At 49.0% G+C, this 15,642-nt stretch overlaps 7 protein-coding genes across 7 annotated transcripts; 4 read left to right on the top strand and 3 right to left on the bottom strand.

Annotated features, from left to right (window-relative positions):
- Positions 1 to 150: 150 nt before the first annotated feature.
- On the bottom strand, positions 151 to 1,894 carry BDV38DRAFT_240500 (pyruvate dehydrogenase (acetyl-transferring) subunit E1 beta). The gene is made up of 4 exons (XM_032053904.1): positions 1,501 to 1,894; positions 1,310 to 1,433; positions 944 to 1,230; positions 151 to 885 (listed from the first exon to the last, which is right to left on the bottom strand). The coding sequence occupies exons 1-4, from the start codon at positions 1,764 to 1,766 to the stop codon at positions 414 to 416; spliced, it is 1,149 nt and encodes a 382-aa protein (XP_031916441.1). The 5' UTR covers positions 1,767 to 1,894; the 3' UTR covers positions 151 to 413.
- Positions 1,895 to 2,030: 136 nt separating this feature from the next.
- Positions 2,031 to 4,121, top strand: BDV38DRAFT_29040 (Metallo-dependent phosphatase-like protein). Its single transcript, XM_032061467.1, has 2 exons — positions 2,031 to 2,316; positions 2,385 to 4,121. Exons 1-2 carry the CDS (start codon positions 2,120 to 2,122, stop codon positions 4,060 to 4,062), a joined length of 1,875 nt encoding a protein of 624 aa, XP_031916440.1. The 5' UTR covers positions 2,031 to 2,119; the 3' UTR covers positions 4,063 to 4,121.
- On the bottom strand, positions 4,121 to 5,714 carry BDV38DRAFT_29063 (enoyl-[acyl-carrier-protein] reductase). The gene is made up of 2 exons (XM_032061525.1): positions 5,303 to 5,714; positions 4,121 to 5,221 (listed from the first exon to the last, which is right to left on the bottom strand). Exons 1-2 carry the CDS (start codon positions 5,515 to 5,517, stop codon positions 4,180 to 4,182), a joined length of 1,257 nt encoding a protein of 418 aa, XP_031916439.1. The 5' UTR covers positions 5,518 to 5,714; the 3' UTR covers positions 4,121 to 4,179.
- Positions 5,637 to 7,635, top strand: BDV38DRAFT_29070 (glutamyl-tRNA(Gln) amidotransferase subunit HER2). Its single transcript, XM_032061542.1, has 4 exons — positions 5,637 to 5,893; positions 5,957 to 6,281; positions 6,340 to 6,515; positions 6,581 to 7,635. The coding sequence occupies exons 1-4, from the start codon at positions 5,755 to 5,757 to the stop codon at positions 7,459 to 7,461; spliced, it is 1,521 nt and encodes a 506-aa protein (XP_031916438.1). The 5' UTR covers positions 5,637 to 5,754; the 3' UTR covers positions 7,462 to 7,635.
- A 174-nt stretch (positions 7,636 to 7,809) lies between these two features.
- BDV38DRAFT_280372 (SPRY domain-containing protein) lies at positions 7,810 to 9,654 on the bottom strand (the record flags this gene model as incomplete). The annotated part of the gene is made up of 1 exon (XM_032059294.1): positions 7,810 to 9,654. The coding sequence occupies one exon, from the start codon at positions 9,652 to 9,654 to the stop codon at positions 7,810 to 7,812; it is 1,845 nt and encodes a 614-aa protein (XP_031916437.1).
- Positions 9,655 to 10,430: 776 nt separating this feature from the next.
- Positions 10,431 to 12,518, top strand: BDV38DRAFT_240467 (snoRNA-binding rRNA-processing protein ENP1). The gene is made up of 3 exons (XM_032053903.1): positions 10,431 to 11,028; positions 11,084 to 11,328; positions 11,383 to 12,518. Exons 1-3 carry the CDS (start codon positions 10,657 to 10,659, stop codon positions 12,254 to 12,256), a joined length of 1,491 nt encoding a protein of 496 aa, XP_031916436.1. The 5' UTR covers positions 10,431 to 10,656; the 3' UTR covers positions 12,257 to 12,518.
- A 1,124-nt stretch (positions 12,519 to 13,642) lies between these two features.
- hacA (transcription factor HAC1) lies at positions 13,643 to 15,608 on the top strand. Its single transcript, XM_032053902.1, has 2 exons — positions 13,643 to 14,174; positions 14,228 to 15,608. The coding sequence occupies exons 1-2, from the start codon at positions 13,957 to 13,959 to the stop codon at positions 15,324 to 15,326; spliced, it is 1,317 nt and encodes a 438-aa protein (XP_031916435.1). The 5' UTR covers positions 13,643 to 13,956; the 3' UTR covers positions 15,327 to 15,608.
- Positions 15,609 to 15,642: the final 34 nt, after the last annotated feature.

The raw sequence follows: 15,642 nt of genomic DNA, 5'->3' as shown, positions 1-15,642 counted from the left end.
TTTTTTTTTTTTTTTTAGAACCTTGCAAGGGCCGTAGGATAATCATCTGTAGGTGCCGGGCGTACTACCTAGTATGAATACCTTCGATGATACTCAAAGTATACCCCTTCGTACAATGCTTTCGGATACTCCTCTTAGGAATCCGATAGAATTCCAGAGATGCCACAATACCACCATCAGAGACACGAAACGTATCTTGAGAAAATAATATGGACATATTACATGGTAGCCCTTGAAAATGCAAATAAGGTTGTTCTTAAGTATAGTCGTACAGATTTCCAACGCGAGAATTTAGCGGTAAGCCCCGCGAAAACAAAAAAAAAAAAAAAAATGTATGCAACGATAAAAGGGTACTAGACACAGGGTGATTACTCAGGTTTCTTTATCTCCTCCACTTCTCATCTCAAACCAATTTACAAGCGTAGAAGCTTAGTGGCCTGGCCAAGGATAGTGTCTACCTGAGGGAAGCTCATCTGCTCAAGACCGACGGCGTAAGGAGTAGGCACCTCAGCGCCGGTGACACGAACGGCGGGGGCAGTCAGGTAGTCAAAGCCATACTCCATAGCTAAAGCCAGGATTTCTGAGGAGACGCCGAACATGGGGAATCCAGATTCGACGCACATGATGCGGCCGGTCTTCTTGAGCGACTGAACAATTGTCTCGACATCAAGGGGCTTAACGGAGCGGAGGTTGATCACCTCGGCTTCAACACCATATTTCTGCTTTAGTTCAGCGGCAGCGTTCAGAGACAGTCCCACGCAGCGAGAAAGAGAAACAATAGTCAAATCCTTTCCGGGACGTTCAATCTTAGCCTTGCCAATAGGCAAGACAAAGTCGTCCTTCTGAGCGGCCTCGCTCATGGGGAAGGCTTGACCATACAAGAGTCTATGCATTGTTAGTTTAGAATATCCCAAGTCATCATACTTGCTTTAGTCACACATACTCGTTCTCCAGAACAACGACAGGGTTGGGGTCGCGAATAGCAGCCTTCAACAAACCCTTGGCATCCTCAGAGCTCCACGGCGAAACAACCTTCAGTCCGGGAATGCTACCGTACCAAGCCGAGTAGTCCTGTGAGTGCTGAGCGGCAACACCAGCGGCGAATCCATTGGGGCCACGGAAAGTGACGTTGCAGGGCTGAATACCACCAGACATATAGTGGGTCTTAGCGGCAGAGTTGATGATTTGATCAATAGCCTGCATGGCGAAGTTGAAGGTCATAAACTCGCACTAAATTTTGAAGCTGCTTGTCAGTTGACAGGATGCCTCCAGCGGTCGACAGTTAAGTATCTGGTCGATATGAACTTACAATGGGATGCAGGCCAGCAAGAGCAGCGCCAACCGCTAGACCGCAAAAGCCTGCTTCTGTGATAGGCGTATCAATGACTCTCTTGGGGCCGAAACGGTCCAAAAGACCTCTTGTCACTTTGTAACTATGAGGGTCAAATGTCAGTGCTGGACCCAAGACTCGACAGAGTTTCTTTCAAGGGATAGCCATACGCTCCGTTATACTGTGCGACCTCCTCTCCCAGGATGAACGTTTTCGGGTTCGTCTCCAATTCCTCCGCGAGAGCTTCGTTCAAGGCATCACGAACAGTGACTTCCTTAACACCGCCTTCCGTAGCATAGCCCCGGAAGCGCAGGATGGAGGGAGCGCATGCCGATTGGGTGAAGGCCGGACGGCGAGGAGCAGAGAGACGCGACGAAAGCAGACGAGCTGCAGGGCGGAAAAGTCGGGGAGCAGCCATGGCCGGGCTTAGGGACATATATATCAGCAGAAGAAAAGAGAGGGTGTTCACAAGGACTCCGCAGCGAACGGATTAACAAGTGACGTGAGAAAGGAAAGAGAGAAGATAGATACCGGAGCGAAGGCTTCGCAATTCCGTTGTTTCGGGACTTGGTCGTCAATCTAATGGGGATTTTAGTTTTTGGTGAGCATTTCGAGAGACTGTTGGGTTGGGGATGACTAATCACAGGGCGGTCCTCACCGGCGGCTCATTCCGTAGGAGTGATAACAGATGCGATAACGCTGGACTCCGTACTCCGTTCCTCTCCTCGTGTACTACGGATATTCCTCGACTTCTTCCGACCGTTCGCCCGTTCATTCAGTATTATTGTTATGATAGTAAGAAGGATGATCTACGATCGATTCTATTCCCATGTTCTCTCCTTTTCTGCACTCGTCGCTCCCATCCTCGCTCGTCAACCGTCCGCTCCGGAAGCCATCGCGGCCCCTTTGCGTGACCTGAAATGGGGACAACTCAATTTTCTCCATACTACGGATACTCATGGCTGGCTAGCCGGCCATCTTCAGGAGTATGCCCATTGAGCTGGACATGAATTCCACTGCGGATGCCAACCGATACTAATTGGACCCACTATAGGCCCTCCTACTCCGCAGACTGGGGTGACTATGTCTCCTTCGCCGCCCGGATGCGAGAGAAAGCGGAGGCACAAGGGCAGGATTTATTAGTTATAGATACGGGTGACAGGGTAGAAGGCAATGGCCTCTATGACTCGTCGGAGCCGAAAGGCGTCTATATCTCGGAAATTCTGCGGCAACAGCACATCGACCTATTGTCGGCCGGGAATCATGAACTATACAAACAAAACACCTCGGAGGCTGAACTCTTCACTACAGTCCCTAATTTTCACGGAAACTACCTAGCATCTAACATTGATATAATACATCCTTTGACCAAAGAGACTGTGCCATTGGCTCCTCGGTTCAAGAAATTCACAACCAAGAAGCAAGGTATCCGTATCATTGCTTTTGGCTTTCTTTTCGATTTCACAAAGAACTACAATAACACTATCGTTCAGCCGGTGGAAGAGACTATCAAAGAGGATTGGTTTCAGGAAGCTATCAGGGACAATGAAGTTGACCTCTTCTTAGTGATGGGGCACGTTCCTGTTCATTCTAAAGAATACGATGCTGTCTTCAAGGAGATCCGGACGATCCGTTGGGACATACCTATTCAGTTCTTTGGTGGTCATTATCATATCCGTGATTTTGCCAGATACGACTCCACAGCGTTTGGGTTAGCAAGCGGTCGGTTCATGGAAACAATTGGCTTCATGTCAATCGATGGCCTAACCAGTAGCAAACACCTCGTAAAGCCTGCGTCCACAACCCCAAGCTTTCATCGAAGATATATAGATAATAACCTTTATTCCTTTTACCACCACACTGGCCTTGACGAGGAAACCTTTTCTACGGAGAAGGGTCGGAATGTGTCTCGGCTTATCCAGCAGTCTAGGAGCACTCTTCAGCTCGATAAGATACATGGCTGTGCCCCTCGGGATCTTTGGATGTCGCGTGTCAAGTATCCGAGTGAGGATAGCATTTATACTTGGCTCGAGCAGGAGGTGCTGCCCAACTCGCTACAGGACAAATCTCGCGCTGGCAAGCCGGCTCTTGCCATAGTCAACACCGGCGCCATTCGCTTTGACATATTCAAAGGTCCTTTTACTCAAGACTCAATATTCATGGTATCTCCTTTTACCAGCGGTTTTCGTTACGTTAAGGACATCCCTTACGGGAAGGCCACTTTAATAACTGAGATCCTAAACAAACAGCCTCAGATTTTGGCCGATGCTGACAACCGATCCGCTATCACTGGGGGACTTGCGCCCCCAGAACAGTCGGTTTATTCTTCTGATTTAATTTTTGACAATAGCCTCACCCTGGGCTCTACGAATTATCTCAGAGATCAAACGCCGTTGCTGAGGAACGATCACTCCAAACCCAGCATTACCCCTGGCTATATTACCACAGACGATGAGGGCTCGGATGGCGATGACACAATTCATTCATCCATCTCGTTCTATCGTGTCCCCAATTGTATCCAGGCTCTAATCTCTCCGAAAGTGTCGGCCGCGCTGGAAACAGTGGATCTCGTATATATTGATTTCATAGAAACACATGTGGCTCTAGCAGCCAGATTTGCGGGGCTAGATATAGACTTCGCCCAGGACAGTAATGTGTACATGCCGGCTACGAGATTAACAGATCTGATCTTGGATTGGGTCAAGGACAATTGGAGTTGTAAGGAAGTGTGAAGTATTGCGGGAAACGACCCTTTTCTACTATCGTTACTTTATTGTATCTTAGCTCAATCGTTCTGCGCAATTGTGGGCAGACACAAGCATTGTTTGGCACATGACTATCGTAAATTTTCAGTCTCCGCCTTCGTACCTGAGGAGGCCCTTTCCACTGCGGTAGCCACTCAAGGTTTCCTGCACGCCAGAGGTGAGCGCCGCACCGTCTGTGTCCCATGCCCATTTTATTTCCTCCACGGGGATGTCTTTGAATTTGCCCGCTCGAGTCAGCTGTAGCACATCGTTGATAGTGTTCTCTTTGAGTTGGGGATGCTTATCCCCCCATTTGCTCACCCAAAATCCATCGAAGACGAGATTCTTAAAGATCAATAGTCCGGAAGGTAAGGAAACCGGCTGCTTTGACATCGCACCATAGGTGACCAGGTGGGAACCTGGAGCGAGGGTCTTCGCCAATGCGGTGGCGTTCTTACCACCCACACAGTTCAGAGCAAGTCGGATCGGCTCCCTCCCGTTGCGAGTGAGGCCGCTCACCACGTTCTTGAAATCTCCTGAAAGAAGCTCCGCTTCTGTGACTACTGCAGTGGCACCTAATTCATGAAGCTCAGCCTTCAGGACTTCTGTCTCCTGCGGCGTCTTCCTCTCCCGAATGACATTGATCGTCTTAATACCCCATTCTCGCGCGAGTTGAATGGCAGCGCGACCAACACCACTGTTTGCCCCATTTTGAATCAGCCATTCCTCCCCACTCCGCATCCAGTCCCATTCACAGAAGTCCTTGATCATGCGGTAAGCTGTGACTGGATTGACGCTGACTGTGCTAATCTGGAGCGGTGATAGACCATCTTTGTTCTCAATTTTAATCAGCTGTGACTCATCCATCTGAGCGTGTGTGCGCCAGGTGCCCTGTCCTGTCTGCTTCATGACAACCCAATCACCCTTGCTGAGGTTCTTGACATTGGATCCTGTCGCAATTACCTCAAATGCGCCCTCATTTCCACCCACTGCGCATGGGTCCTGGGTACCAAGGGTTGTCTGGAATGGCGGTTTGCTCGGATACACTCCCTGGATCTGGTTCACGTCGGCGGGGTTCAGAGGCGCTGCAAGGAGGCGAAGAGTAACTTGGGATCCGTGCGGGGGGGAGATAGAATGCTTGTGGAGGCTACAGATGAGCTGGTTAGGCAAAATTCATTGTTCTCACGTCTCAAGTAGTTGATTTATGTGAGCTCCCAGTATCACTTACCGTAGAACATCTTTGGGTTCACCATATCGTGAGTATACGAGTGCTTTTGATTGTGTATAACCATAGACTGAAATGTGTCTTTTCCCAGTCCATGAGCGAGACGGTGTTCCTATACACTGGCGGGCAACAGTAGGAACAGAAGCGGCTCCATAAGCTTTCCAGAAAAGGGACCCATGGCTGCGAGAGAGGGACCGCACTACACTATGCGAGAACATAGTATCAGTTGTTATGGTCCGCCGGTTACTGAGAGATTGAGAAGGTAAGGGTGTGAGGGAAAAGAGTGCGGTGCAGCTTGAAGAAAATGAATGAGATGCCGGGTACGTTAAATGACGTCGTTCCTTTGACTCGGGCCGACGGACGCTAAACGTGAACCGGCGTTGGACATTTTCCTCTGTTTACTTCTTCTAAACAGTCGAACTTCGGCTTCCTTCTCCTACATAAATTCACTCTAAATGTCCCTTCTGCGGGAGGCTGAGAAATGCATTGCTAATCAGAAGTCTCATGTCGCCCTCAATGCCTTCATAACTGCACTACAGCCTTCGGGGCAGTGGCGGGAACAGGTGAAAGATGCAGACCTCAGAACGGAGCAAGGTGAGTTGTTGAATCGCTATTAGACATTATCGATACTGACTTTGCTTTGCCTTCTTCCTTCAGGGATACCCAGATCCAAGGTAGACGGCCGGTTGATTGCTATCAAAGATAACATATGCACATACGACCTTCCGACAACATGCGCTTCCCAAACCCTCGAGAAGTTCGTAAGTCCATTTAACTCCACCGTCGTGGAGCAATTACAAGATGCAGGCGCTGTAGTTGCCGGAAAGACAAATCTTGATGAATTTGGCATGGGTTCTCATTCAGTCTATTCGCGATTTGGGCCGGTGAGGAGTTTCTGGCAGGGTCGCGATGCCGAACCCCTCTCAGCCGGTGGCAGTTCAGGAGGGAGTGCAGTTGCAGTCGCCACAGGCCAATGTTATGCGTACGTTCTCTTCTCGGCATCTCCGCCAAATAGGTTCACTGAATAACACAACTGGCAGCGCGTTGGGTACAGACACTGGAGGGTCTGTTCGCCTTCCGGCTGCATACACTGGGACAATTGGTTTCAAACCATCTTATGGATTGATCTCGCGATGGGGTGTAGTCGCATATGCCAACTCACTGGACACGGTTGGGATTCTAGGAAGAAGTACAGCCAGCGTTCGCGATGTCTTCAGTACGTTTTCCTACCTTCCCCATGTTATGTCTTACTCTACGCGCGGGTTTCTAATGCGTCTTCAGATGTTGTGAACCAGCACGATCCGCGCGATCCTACTAGTCTCTCGCCATTATCTCGCTCACGAATACTTTCATATCTCCAGTCACCGTCTTGCGCATCTCGACTAACCTCCGCCCCCCTCAGAATTGGTGTTCCCACAGAATATAACATATCCGAACTTCACCCTGCTGTCCGACGCGCTTGGTCCCGTACTCTAGCTTATTTGCAACGGCAAGGTCACAGCATTCATGCGATATCCCTACCGACGACGAAACTAGCATTGTCAGCATACTATGTGCTGGCTCCTGCCGAAGCTTCTTCAAACTTGGCCAAGTACGATGGCGTCAGGTACGGAACTCGTTGCGGAGTTTTAGACTATGATGGACAGTTGCAAGGCAACCTATTTACCAGTACAAGGGGACACGGATTCGGCTCTGAAGTCAAGAGGCGTATTGTCCTTGGGGCATTCAGCTTAAGTGCTCATGCTAAGGACAATTATTTTATTCAAGCTCAACGTGTTCGACGCCTCGTCCAACGTGATTTCGATTGCATTTTTCAAATGAAGCAACCGTTGGCATCGCCCGGGACAAGCCTAGAAAGAGGGCCGGAGCAGACTGGCGTAGACATTCTCATATGCCCAACTGCCCCATCTCCCCCGCCGCGCATATCCGACCTGATAGATTCGGATACTGGAGCCTCGCCCTTGGACGCATACATGAACGATGTGTTTACTGTCCCTCCTAGTCTGGCTGGTCTCCCAGCAATATCTGTTCCGATCACAGTGAGTGGCGAGAAACAAGACTCCAGCGAAGCGTGTTTGGCTGGTATTCAAATTGTCGGTCAATACGGAGATGACCAACTCGTGTTGAAGGTGGGGGAGTTACTCGAGGACCAAAATATATAGGTCTCATTGCTATGCGTATATAATCTGAGCTAATAACACGGTATACATCCATTGTTCATTCAGTTGTGCTAGAAACCACGCTTTGACTTGTGTCTTGGGTATCCGTGGGGCTATATGAGACGTAGCTGGAACATGGAAGCTTCATTTAAGATCTGGTGTTTTGTTTGCAGTGACTTATCGAACCAGCGCATTCCGAATAATGTACATTGGGTCCACATTTCCGAGACGCAAAAGGGACCATTCCCTATTGAAAGAGGTGGCGGAAAGAAGAAGTGCCCTGCCGAATGCACAAAATATGCCAATCGCCCTGATACGGCCTAATGAAGCAAGTTGGGTGAACTGTTGAATTCAAGACATCTCGATATCAGGGCCCACGGTGATATTTTCAGGCCCAGCAGCGGGTTCCTCTGTATTCGGTGTACCTACTACACCAACACTGGCCGCATCTTCGAAGGTAGAATGTCCGGGGCCTAAATCAGGGGAGCCTAGATTGCCGACACTATTTTCCACAGTGGAAGGGCCCGTTCCAGGGCCTGCAGAAACGGCAGATTCATACGCAGCCCTCACACCTCCCTTAAGGACCTCCGAGCCTCCGACCGCACCAGTGCCGGTGCCATCCATCTGGGCATTGCCGACGACATCACCGTCCACCCCGCCCCAAACGAACATCGCCTCGACCTCATCAACGATGTCAGCAACAACATCTTCGACTATCTGCTCGTTGAAGCGCTCTCCAATCCCCCGAATCAACTCCCCGTTCTCTGCTTGAGGGGGTCCAATCCACCAGGGACCCTCGAAGCGGCATTCAACCGCACCACCGCCGTAACAACTGACAGCCGGGTAATATCCGATCATCCCGTCGTCCGCGTTCTCACGCTCGCCAAGACCTAAGTTATTGGTCCCATTCGCAAGTCGGCTGGCCGGTGGAAGGAAAGCATACAACTCTTTGAATGGAGTACCCATTCTTACGCCATTTTTAAATATTGTGATACTCGAACCTGGCAGTGTACGCAAAGATGCATCCTCGGTGTTCATCGGTGACGGTGGTCCGAATGTAGGAGTTTCTTTAAGATTGAAGGCGTAATCACGCAACTGTTTTGTGGGGAAAACATTGGATTGTTGCCAACAGAAGTCAGATTTGTAGTGGAAAGGGATCCGATCCCGGATAACGTTCGCAGCCATGGGGAGCTCTATGCCAGATGTCGAAGCGTGGCCATCGGTGGCAGGGTCGTAAGTTCCTTCGACAATTCTCTTGTGGAGCGAAAGTGGAGGGAGAGTGATGAGCATGCCGATGACATCCCCTTCGCGGATCGACTCGCCTTTGGGGAAAAAGTACTCGCAGCGCATCCGGTTGACCACCTCGCCATTCACATCGCGGATTCCATAACCATAGCAGTCTACTCCGACGTTAACATCCAAATCCGCCTCCCTTCGCGCAAAACCAAGACGGATATGGCCTCTTGATGGCAAGCATGAGTTTCCGTTGGCAGGCACTGTCTGCGGGTCACTCAATACACCGCTAATGATGCGCGCCTCGTAGTAAAAGGTTCCTTCGCGCGCACATACATTAGCGCGCGCGGTGTGCCATGGTCCGTTGGTAGTAACGGCAAGTGCGTCTTCGTTAAAGAGTATCGCTGCCGGCGAATCCTCAAAGCTGAAGCGAGCATTATAAGGACGAACATCGGTCTGGCGGTATTTTATATGTGGGAAGCCAGTATCGGCTATGGCGTAGCTATAGCGGAACCCATTTTTATTTGTAAGCTTGTCAACGACTTCGTAGAAGCTCCAACTCTGGCCAATTACCTCTGATGTTTTCCGACTCACTAAATTTAACTGGCGAGGCTGTGGGGGTAGTAAATCGGACGGTCTCGGTTCAGCAAGCAGCAAAGGTCTGAGAATATTTAGGTCCGAACTAGGAAGAGCGGTATTTTGAACAGCAGTTGCTCTCTTTTTGGCGGGCACAATTTCCTGATCCAATCCCTTAGCCTCGCGCTTTTTACGGCTGTCGCGTTTGTTGCGTTTGGACCTTGGACCATCAGCTTGCGCTGACGCATTACTAGCAGGTGCAGGTGATGATCTTGTATTCGTATCTGATAGAGGTCCATTGAAAAACGGTGTTCCACTAGGAGGCAGGATCGGCGAATTTATATTCGACGAGGGTGCGGAAGACCCAGCCGGCTGTATAGATGCCATAGCTGATTTTTTTTTGTGGATGAGCTGCCCAAACAGCCAAAGCAATTATGAAAAGATGTTTCAATGGTCCTGGCTCCTACCGAGCAAGATCTTTGGCTTGTTACTTTCTTATTGTGATGTTACAAGCGCCAAGGGCGAGTAGACAGACTCCAAGCGCTCGCAATAGAGGAAGTCGGCTTGGCAAAGATCCACGAAGTAGACGATTCCCCTTCGTTAACTGGAGACAAACATCGATAATAGAAACGCCGGCATTGACGAACAGGATCCTGTGAGGTTTGAACAAGTTGGAGAGTCTGCGATAATGTAATAGTTGGGTCAGAGCTAAGCACAGTACATTTGAGAAGGATATTGTACAGGCAGGATTGAAAGTCTATAAATCCACAGATAATAGTAATGATGAATTGACAAAGTCCAAGCTTATGCCGACTCACCAATCTGCTTTCTCCAACCACAAGGGTCAGTCAATGGGTATTATTATGCCTTCCGACCAAGTTTTACTAAGGAAAGTTTTTATGTGATAAGAGGCCAAAAGAACTTGTGAGTAAGTAGAAGATCAACAAAGATTCATTATTAGCGAAGCTGGTTATGATGTGACGGAACAATCAATGGTCCTCCCTATGAATCCAAACGTGAATGGAAGAAACAGTCGGGTCTCGGTGGTCGAGGGCGGTCAGCAAAGATATCGTGGGCAGAAACACAATGTTGGTGGATTTACTTAGATAGAGGGGCACTGGGCGGTGAAAATATCTGACCATTAGTCGTGCTGAAAACCAAAGCGGTGAGCTTAGCACGCCCACTTTGAATCCGAGTCAGAAGAAAAAAAACTGCTTTGCAAAAAAGTCAAGATCACATGATCCAGAAATTTACACACAATTTCAATCCCATGTCGAAGCAGAATTATACGATCCTTTAGGCGGCCAGGCTTTTATCATTGTTTGTTATGGTATAGCATTCTTCAGCTACAAATCCTACCTTCACCGTTATCTTTGGAAGTCATTCACGATGCCCAAAGCCACATCATCTCGCTCGGCCGCTGTTGGCCGTAGACACAATCCTTTAGCTGAAGATATTGTGACTACAGGCCATTTACGGACCCATTCCAGCAAAAGTAGCAAACGCAAGTCGCGATCCGACGAAGATCAAGATGATGGTGAACGTTTCATCGATGCAAAAATGTCTCGCAAAATCTTGCAGATTGGGCAGGAACTAGCGGACGAAGATGCTGCTGAGCAAAGGGCTTCATTGGGAACTACAGCAATGAAAGATAATACGGCTTTTGATTTTGAATCTCGATTTGAGGACGATGAGGCTCTTTCCGATGACGAAAAGTTTATGGATGACCCATGGGGCGATGAGGAAGAAATTGAGCATGTGGTCTGTTTCTATGTTAAGACCCAACAGCCCGTTCTATGATTAACGTCTCATGTAGGAGGTCGATCCAAATGACCTTGACATGTTCCATAAATTTGTTCCCGGTGGCGACGAAGATCCTATATTCAATCCTAGTGAACAGGGCGCTGGTGGTCAGAGCACAAATCTAGCCGATCTCATCCTTGAGAAGATTGCCGAACATGAAGCAAAGCAAAACGGAGATAACGGTCCCTTCATCCAGGGCGGAGGGCTGCCAGAAGATGCAGTTCAGATACCAGCTAAGGCAGTCGAAGTATATGAGAAGTAAGCATGAATATCACGGCCCCCATGTAAGTCTAAATATTGATAGGAGCCCAGAGTCGGTATGATCCTCTCCCGCTACAAATCCGGGCCACTTCCCAAGCCTTTCAAAATTCTTCCTTCTGTTCCCAATTGGCCGACTCTCCTTTCCATCACTCGACCGGAGTCATGGACCGCAAACGCTGTTTATGCCGGAACCAGGATCTTCATCTCATCGAAACCCATAGTTGCCCAGGAGTTTATCTCAACAGTACTCCTAGATCGGGTTCGAGAAGAAATCCACGAGACTAAGAAGCTCAATGTGCATACGTACAACTCATTGAGGAAGGCACTATACAAGCCCGCCTGCTTCTTTAAAGGGTTACTGTTTCCCCTTGTCTCTAGCGGAACTTGCACGTTACGCGAAGCGCATATTGTCTCCTCGGTCATTGCCCGTGTATCCATCCCGGTGTTGCATTCCGCAGCCGCTTTGTTGCGCATGTGCGATCTTGCTGCGGAGCAGTCTCTGAGGTCACTGGAAAGTACCGGCGCCGTGAATATGTTCATTAGGGTGTTCTTGGAGAAGAAGTACGCGCTTCCTTACAAAGTCATTGATGCGCTAGTTTTCCACTTCCTACGGTTTCGGGCGAGCGACAACGATGAGGACTCAATGATGATGAATGGACGTTCACGAGACACCAACAAAGCGTATAAGCTTCCCGTTCTTTGGCACCAGTCACTCTTGGTCTTCGCACAGCGTTACCGCAATGACATCACCGAAGATCAACGCGAGGCGCTTCTGGACTTACTCTTGGTGCGCGGGCACAAAGATATTGGCCCTGAAGTCAGACGGGAACTGTTGGCTGGCCGAGGTCGAGGTGTTGTCGTGCCTGATCCCGAGAAGCAAGGCGCCCTCGACGCTGGAGATGATACGATGGACGTTACCATGTAGATGTGTATACATTGATGAATCTTTATTTACATACTTCCTTCACCCCTTTCTCGTCTGACTCCATCCTATGGTTTTGATCTTGAGTCGCGATCTGGATCGGCGTTATCGTGGCATGATGTCTTTTCTTCATTTTTCTACATTTTCATCAAATTTTTTCTTGGTTTTTGTATATATTCCCATGGTATCAAATGAATTATTGGTTTAGTGCCTATGATATTGGGGACAAAAGTAAACTATAGAACAGATAACCTAGAATAGAGGCAAATGGACACTGAACGGTTGTAACTGATAGGGCATAGATCACCTTTTAAAACCTTCTTAACCAGCGAGGGGATAGGGGCTTCTTACCTCACTTGTCTCTTCAGAGTTCATACTCCCGACCTGAAAACAAAGGCGTGACGGATTCAATATAACTATGTAAAGGTGAGACTAATACAGAAAAGGACAAAGTAACAGATACATGTCTTTCACCTGGCATACCACACCATAGATTTGGTATGCCTTCCGTGGCACTAGATGGGTCTTCTCTACTCAGCTATGCGCGTACCTAGACCTACTACGAATCATATTGCACGGCTCAATTGAAGGGTAACAACAAGGACTGATTAAGTGCGTGGCTGAGAAAAAGAGAGCAAAGAAAAGGCGAGGGGATACCGGTACATTCCATCTTCATTGTTACAGGGTGAATAAACCTCACGACTTCAATGAAAACTACTAGTAAAGGAGTGTGTCCACATTCTAAACAACAGAGTAAATATGTAGGTAAACTCCACAAGGAAAGAGGATAGCACTTTCCTTGTTTGGGGCCCGACAGGCGGAGTAGGTACTACTCTCGAGCGTCAAACAGATACATCGGAAGAATTTCTTTCCTTTTCTTAGAAAACAGTAAGTAGTACTCCTCCGTTGTACAGATGAACTTGATGAGAATCCAATAGATACGGGGGCAGATCACTCGTATTCCAACTTTAGAAGTTCAGGCGCTCCAGGGAGTTCAGGCAGTGGCATCAACTGAAGTCTCACCCTCTGCCCCCACATAGGCGAAAGGCCCTATTGGGTATTCTGTATCAGACACGGAGGCCGAGACCACCAAAAGGGGCGGGAAAAAAAAGGGGCTCCACCCCTGTGAGAGGTTGTAACAATATAACTTGTCGCAAGTAGAGAGGATGATAGCTGTGGGCTGGACGATGACTGGTCGTTCCAATACCTTAATAATACAGATTACATATTTGGTACCGGTTCGACGGAATGTTTCAAGGGAATCCGCCTCGTGCCCGGTATTAACCATGTAATGGTACCGTCATCTAGGCTGACGACCATTGACTCCGCCCCCTTGCTGCTGGAGCGCCGCGGTTGAGACCACGTTGGCCTTTTAAAGAGTCAACCATTCCCCCAGCCCACCTCGAGTGAAGACACTCTGGCCTTCACAGAACTTTTACCCTCTTTTGGTTTTGGACACTTGTCCTTTTCAACAATCCGACCTGCTGTTGCTGGTACTGCCTCTACCCTAATTGAATCGGAGCCTAGCCTCCGCTCATTCAACCGTTATGACACCGTGGCCTCTGACCTTGTGATCTGGGCTTGTGGATGTGACCTTATTCGATCTTTCCGAACAAGACGTGCTCTCTGGTTTTTCCCTCTTCGTTTCTGGTAAAGCCAATACATTACGCGTTATCTAGAGCTACGACCACCATAAAATCGTCATGTCTTGTGATATGGAGAACACGATATCTTCGGTGGATTCATTGCCCACCACACCCGCATCGGAGGTACCGGTGCTGACGGTCTCCCCGGCCGACACATCGTTGAATAGCGCAGATGTGAAGACACAGGAAGTCAAGCCGGAAGAGAAGAAGCCTGCGAAGAAGCGGAAGTCCTGGGGCCAAGAACTACCAGTTCCCAAGACCAACTTGCCTCCGAGGTATGTCATCTTAATTTAACAGATACCCTGGGCTGATGGCTGACATGGCAAAGGAAACGTGCCAAAACAGAGGATGAGAAGGAGCAGCGTCGTATTGAGCGCGTCCTTCGTAATCGAGCGGCAGCTCAGACGTCCCGAGAGCGCAAAAGACTAGAAATGGAGAAGCTAGAGAATGAGAAGATTCAGATGGAACAACAGAATCAATTCCTCCTCCAGCGGTTGTCTCAGATGGAAGCAGAGAACAATCGCTTAAGCCAACAGCTTGCTCAACTAGCTGCTGAGGTCCGCGGTTCTCGTGCGAACACTCCAATGCCTGGTTCTCCAGCGACAGCATCTCCTACCCTTACACCTACCTTGTTCAAACAAGAACGTGACGAACTTCCTCTCGAACGCATCCCTTTCCCCACTCCCTCTCTCAGCGATTACTCCCCTACCTTGAAGCCTTCCACTCTGGCTGAGTCCTCCGACGTGGCACAACATCCTGCAGCGGTGTTGTGTGACCTGCAGTGTCCGTCACTGGACTCGAAGGAGATGGAAGCGCCCTCCCACTTTTCGACCTCGGCTCAGACCTTAAACATCACCCTGCAGATGACGTTGCAGCTCCTCTTTCTGACGATGACTTCAACCGCTTATTCCACGGTGATTCGTCCGTTGAACCAGATTCTTCTGTCTTTGAAGACGGGCTTACCTTTGATGTTCTCGAAGGGGGAGATCTATCAGCATTTCCATTTGATTCTTTGGTTAATTTCGACTCCGAGCCTGTCACCCTCGAAGGCATCGAGATGGCCCACGGGCTTCCGGATGAGACTACTTGCAAGACTTCTAGCGTGCAACCCAGCTTTGGCGCGTCCACTACGCGATGCGACGGGCAGGGCATTGCAGCTGGCTGTTAGCGATGATTTCTCTCGAGGAAGCATGTCGGTCACCGATACCCAGAGGAGTCGGTGGAGCTGGGAGTCGCTGCTAACCTTATTATGGGCGATAGACCGACTTGAAAACCAGGGACGACGCAGACGAATTTTACATGGTTTGAGAACATCGCAGGTTGATCGACGCAATAATCTAGGGAAGCGTCAGAGGAGTATCCGGAGTTCATGGAGTTCAAATAATACCGAGACGTTGACGTCTCCGCTTACGGGCAAGGATTGCTGAGGCGCTTTTTATCTGTACAATAATCTTGAATGATCTTGAATAAAGAGACCGCTAGTGACTGAGCGGGTTCAGTCTAAAGTTTTCTTTGCTCTGTATATCTATATGTACGCTTTCGTAGCCGCAATGTAGCCATTTTGATTAGGCATGATTCTCTTGTAGGCGACGAGAAGTGCTGTCCTTTGATCCTTGGAGATTGAAGAACAAGGCATAACGTAGGAAACTCATGTTGGCTTGTAGCTATTAATGCGGGCATCCGGATGACGTTGCCACGCAAAAGGCCCCTCTATTCCTGACCCCGACAAGTGAAATAGAATCC

Source organism: Aspergillus pseudotamarii (assembly GCF_009193445.1).
Source record: "Aspergillus pseudotamarii strain CBS 117625 unplaced genomic scaffold BDV38scaffold_12, whole genome shotgun sequence".
NCBI lineage: Eukaryota > Fungi > Ascomycota > Eurotiomycetes > Eurotiales > Aspergillaceae > Aspergillus > Aspergillus pseudotamarii.
Note: the sequence above shows the minus strand (reverse complement) of the source record. Positions and strands in the feature narration are given on the sequence as shown.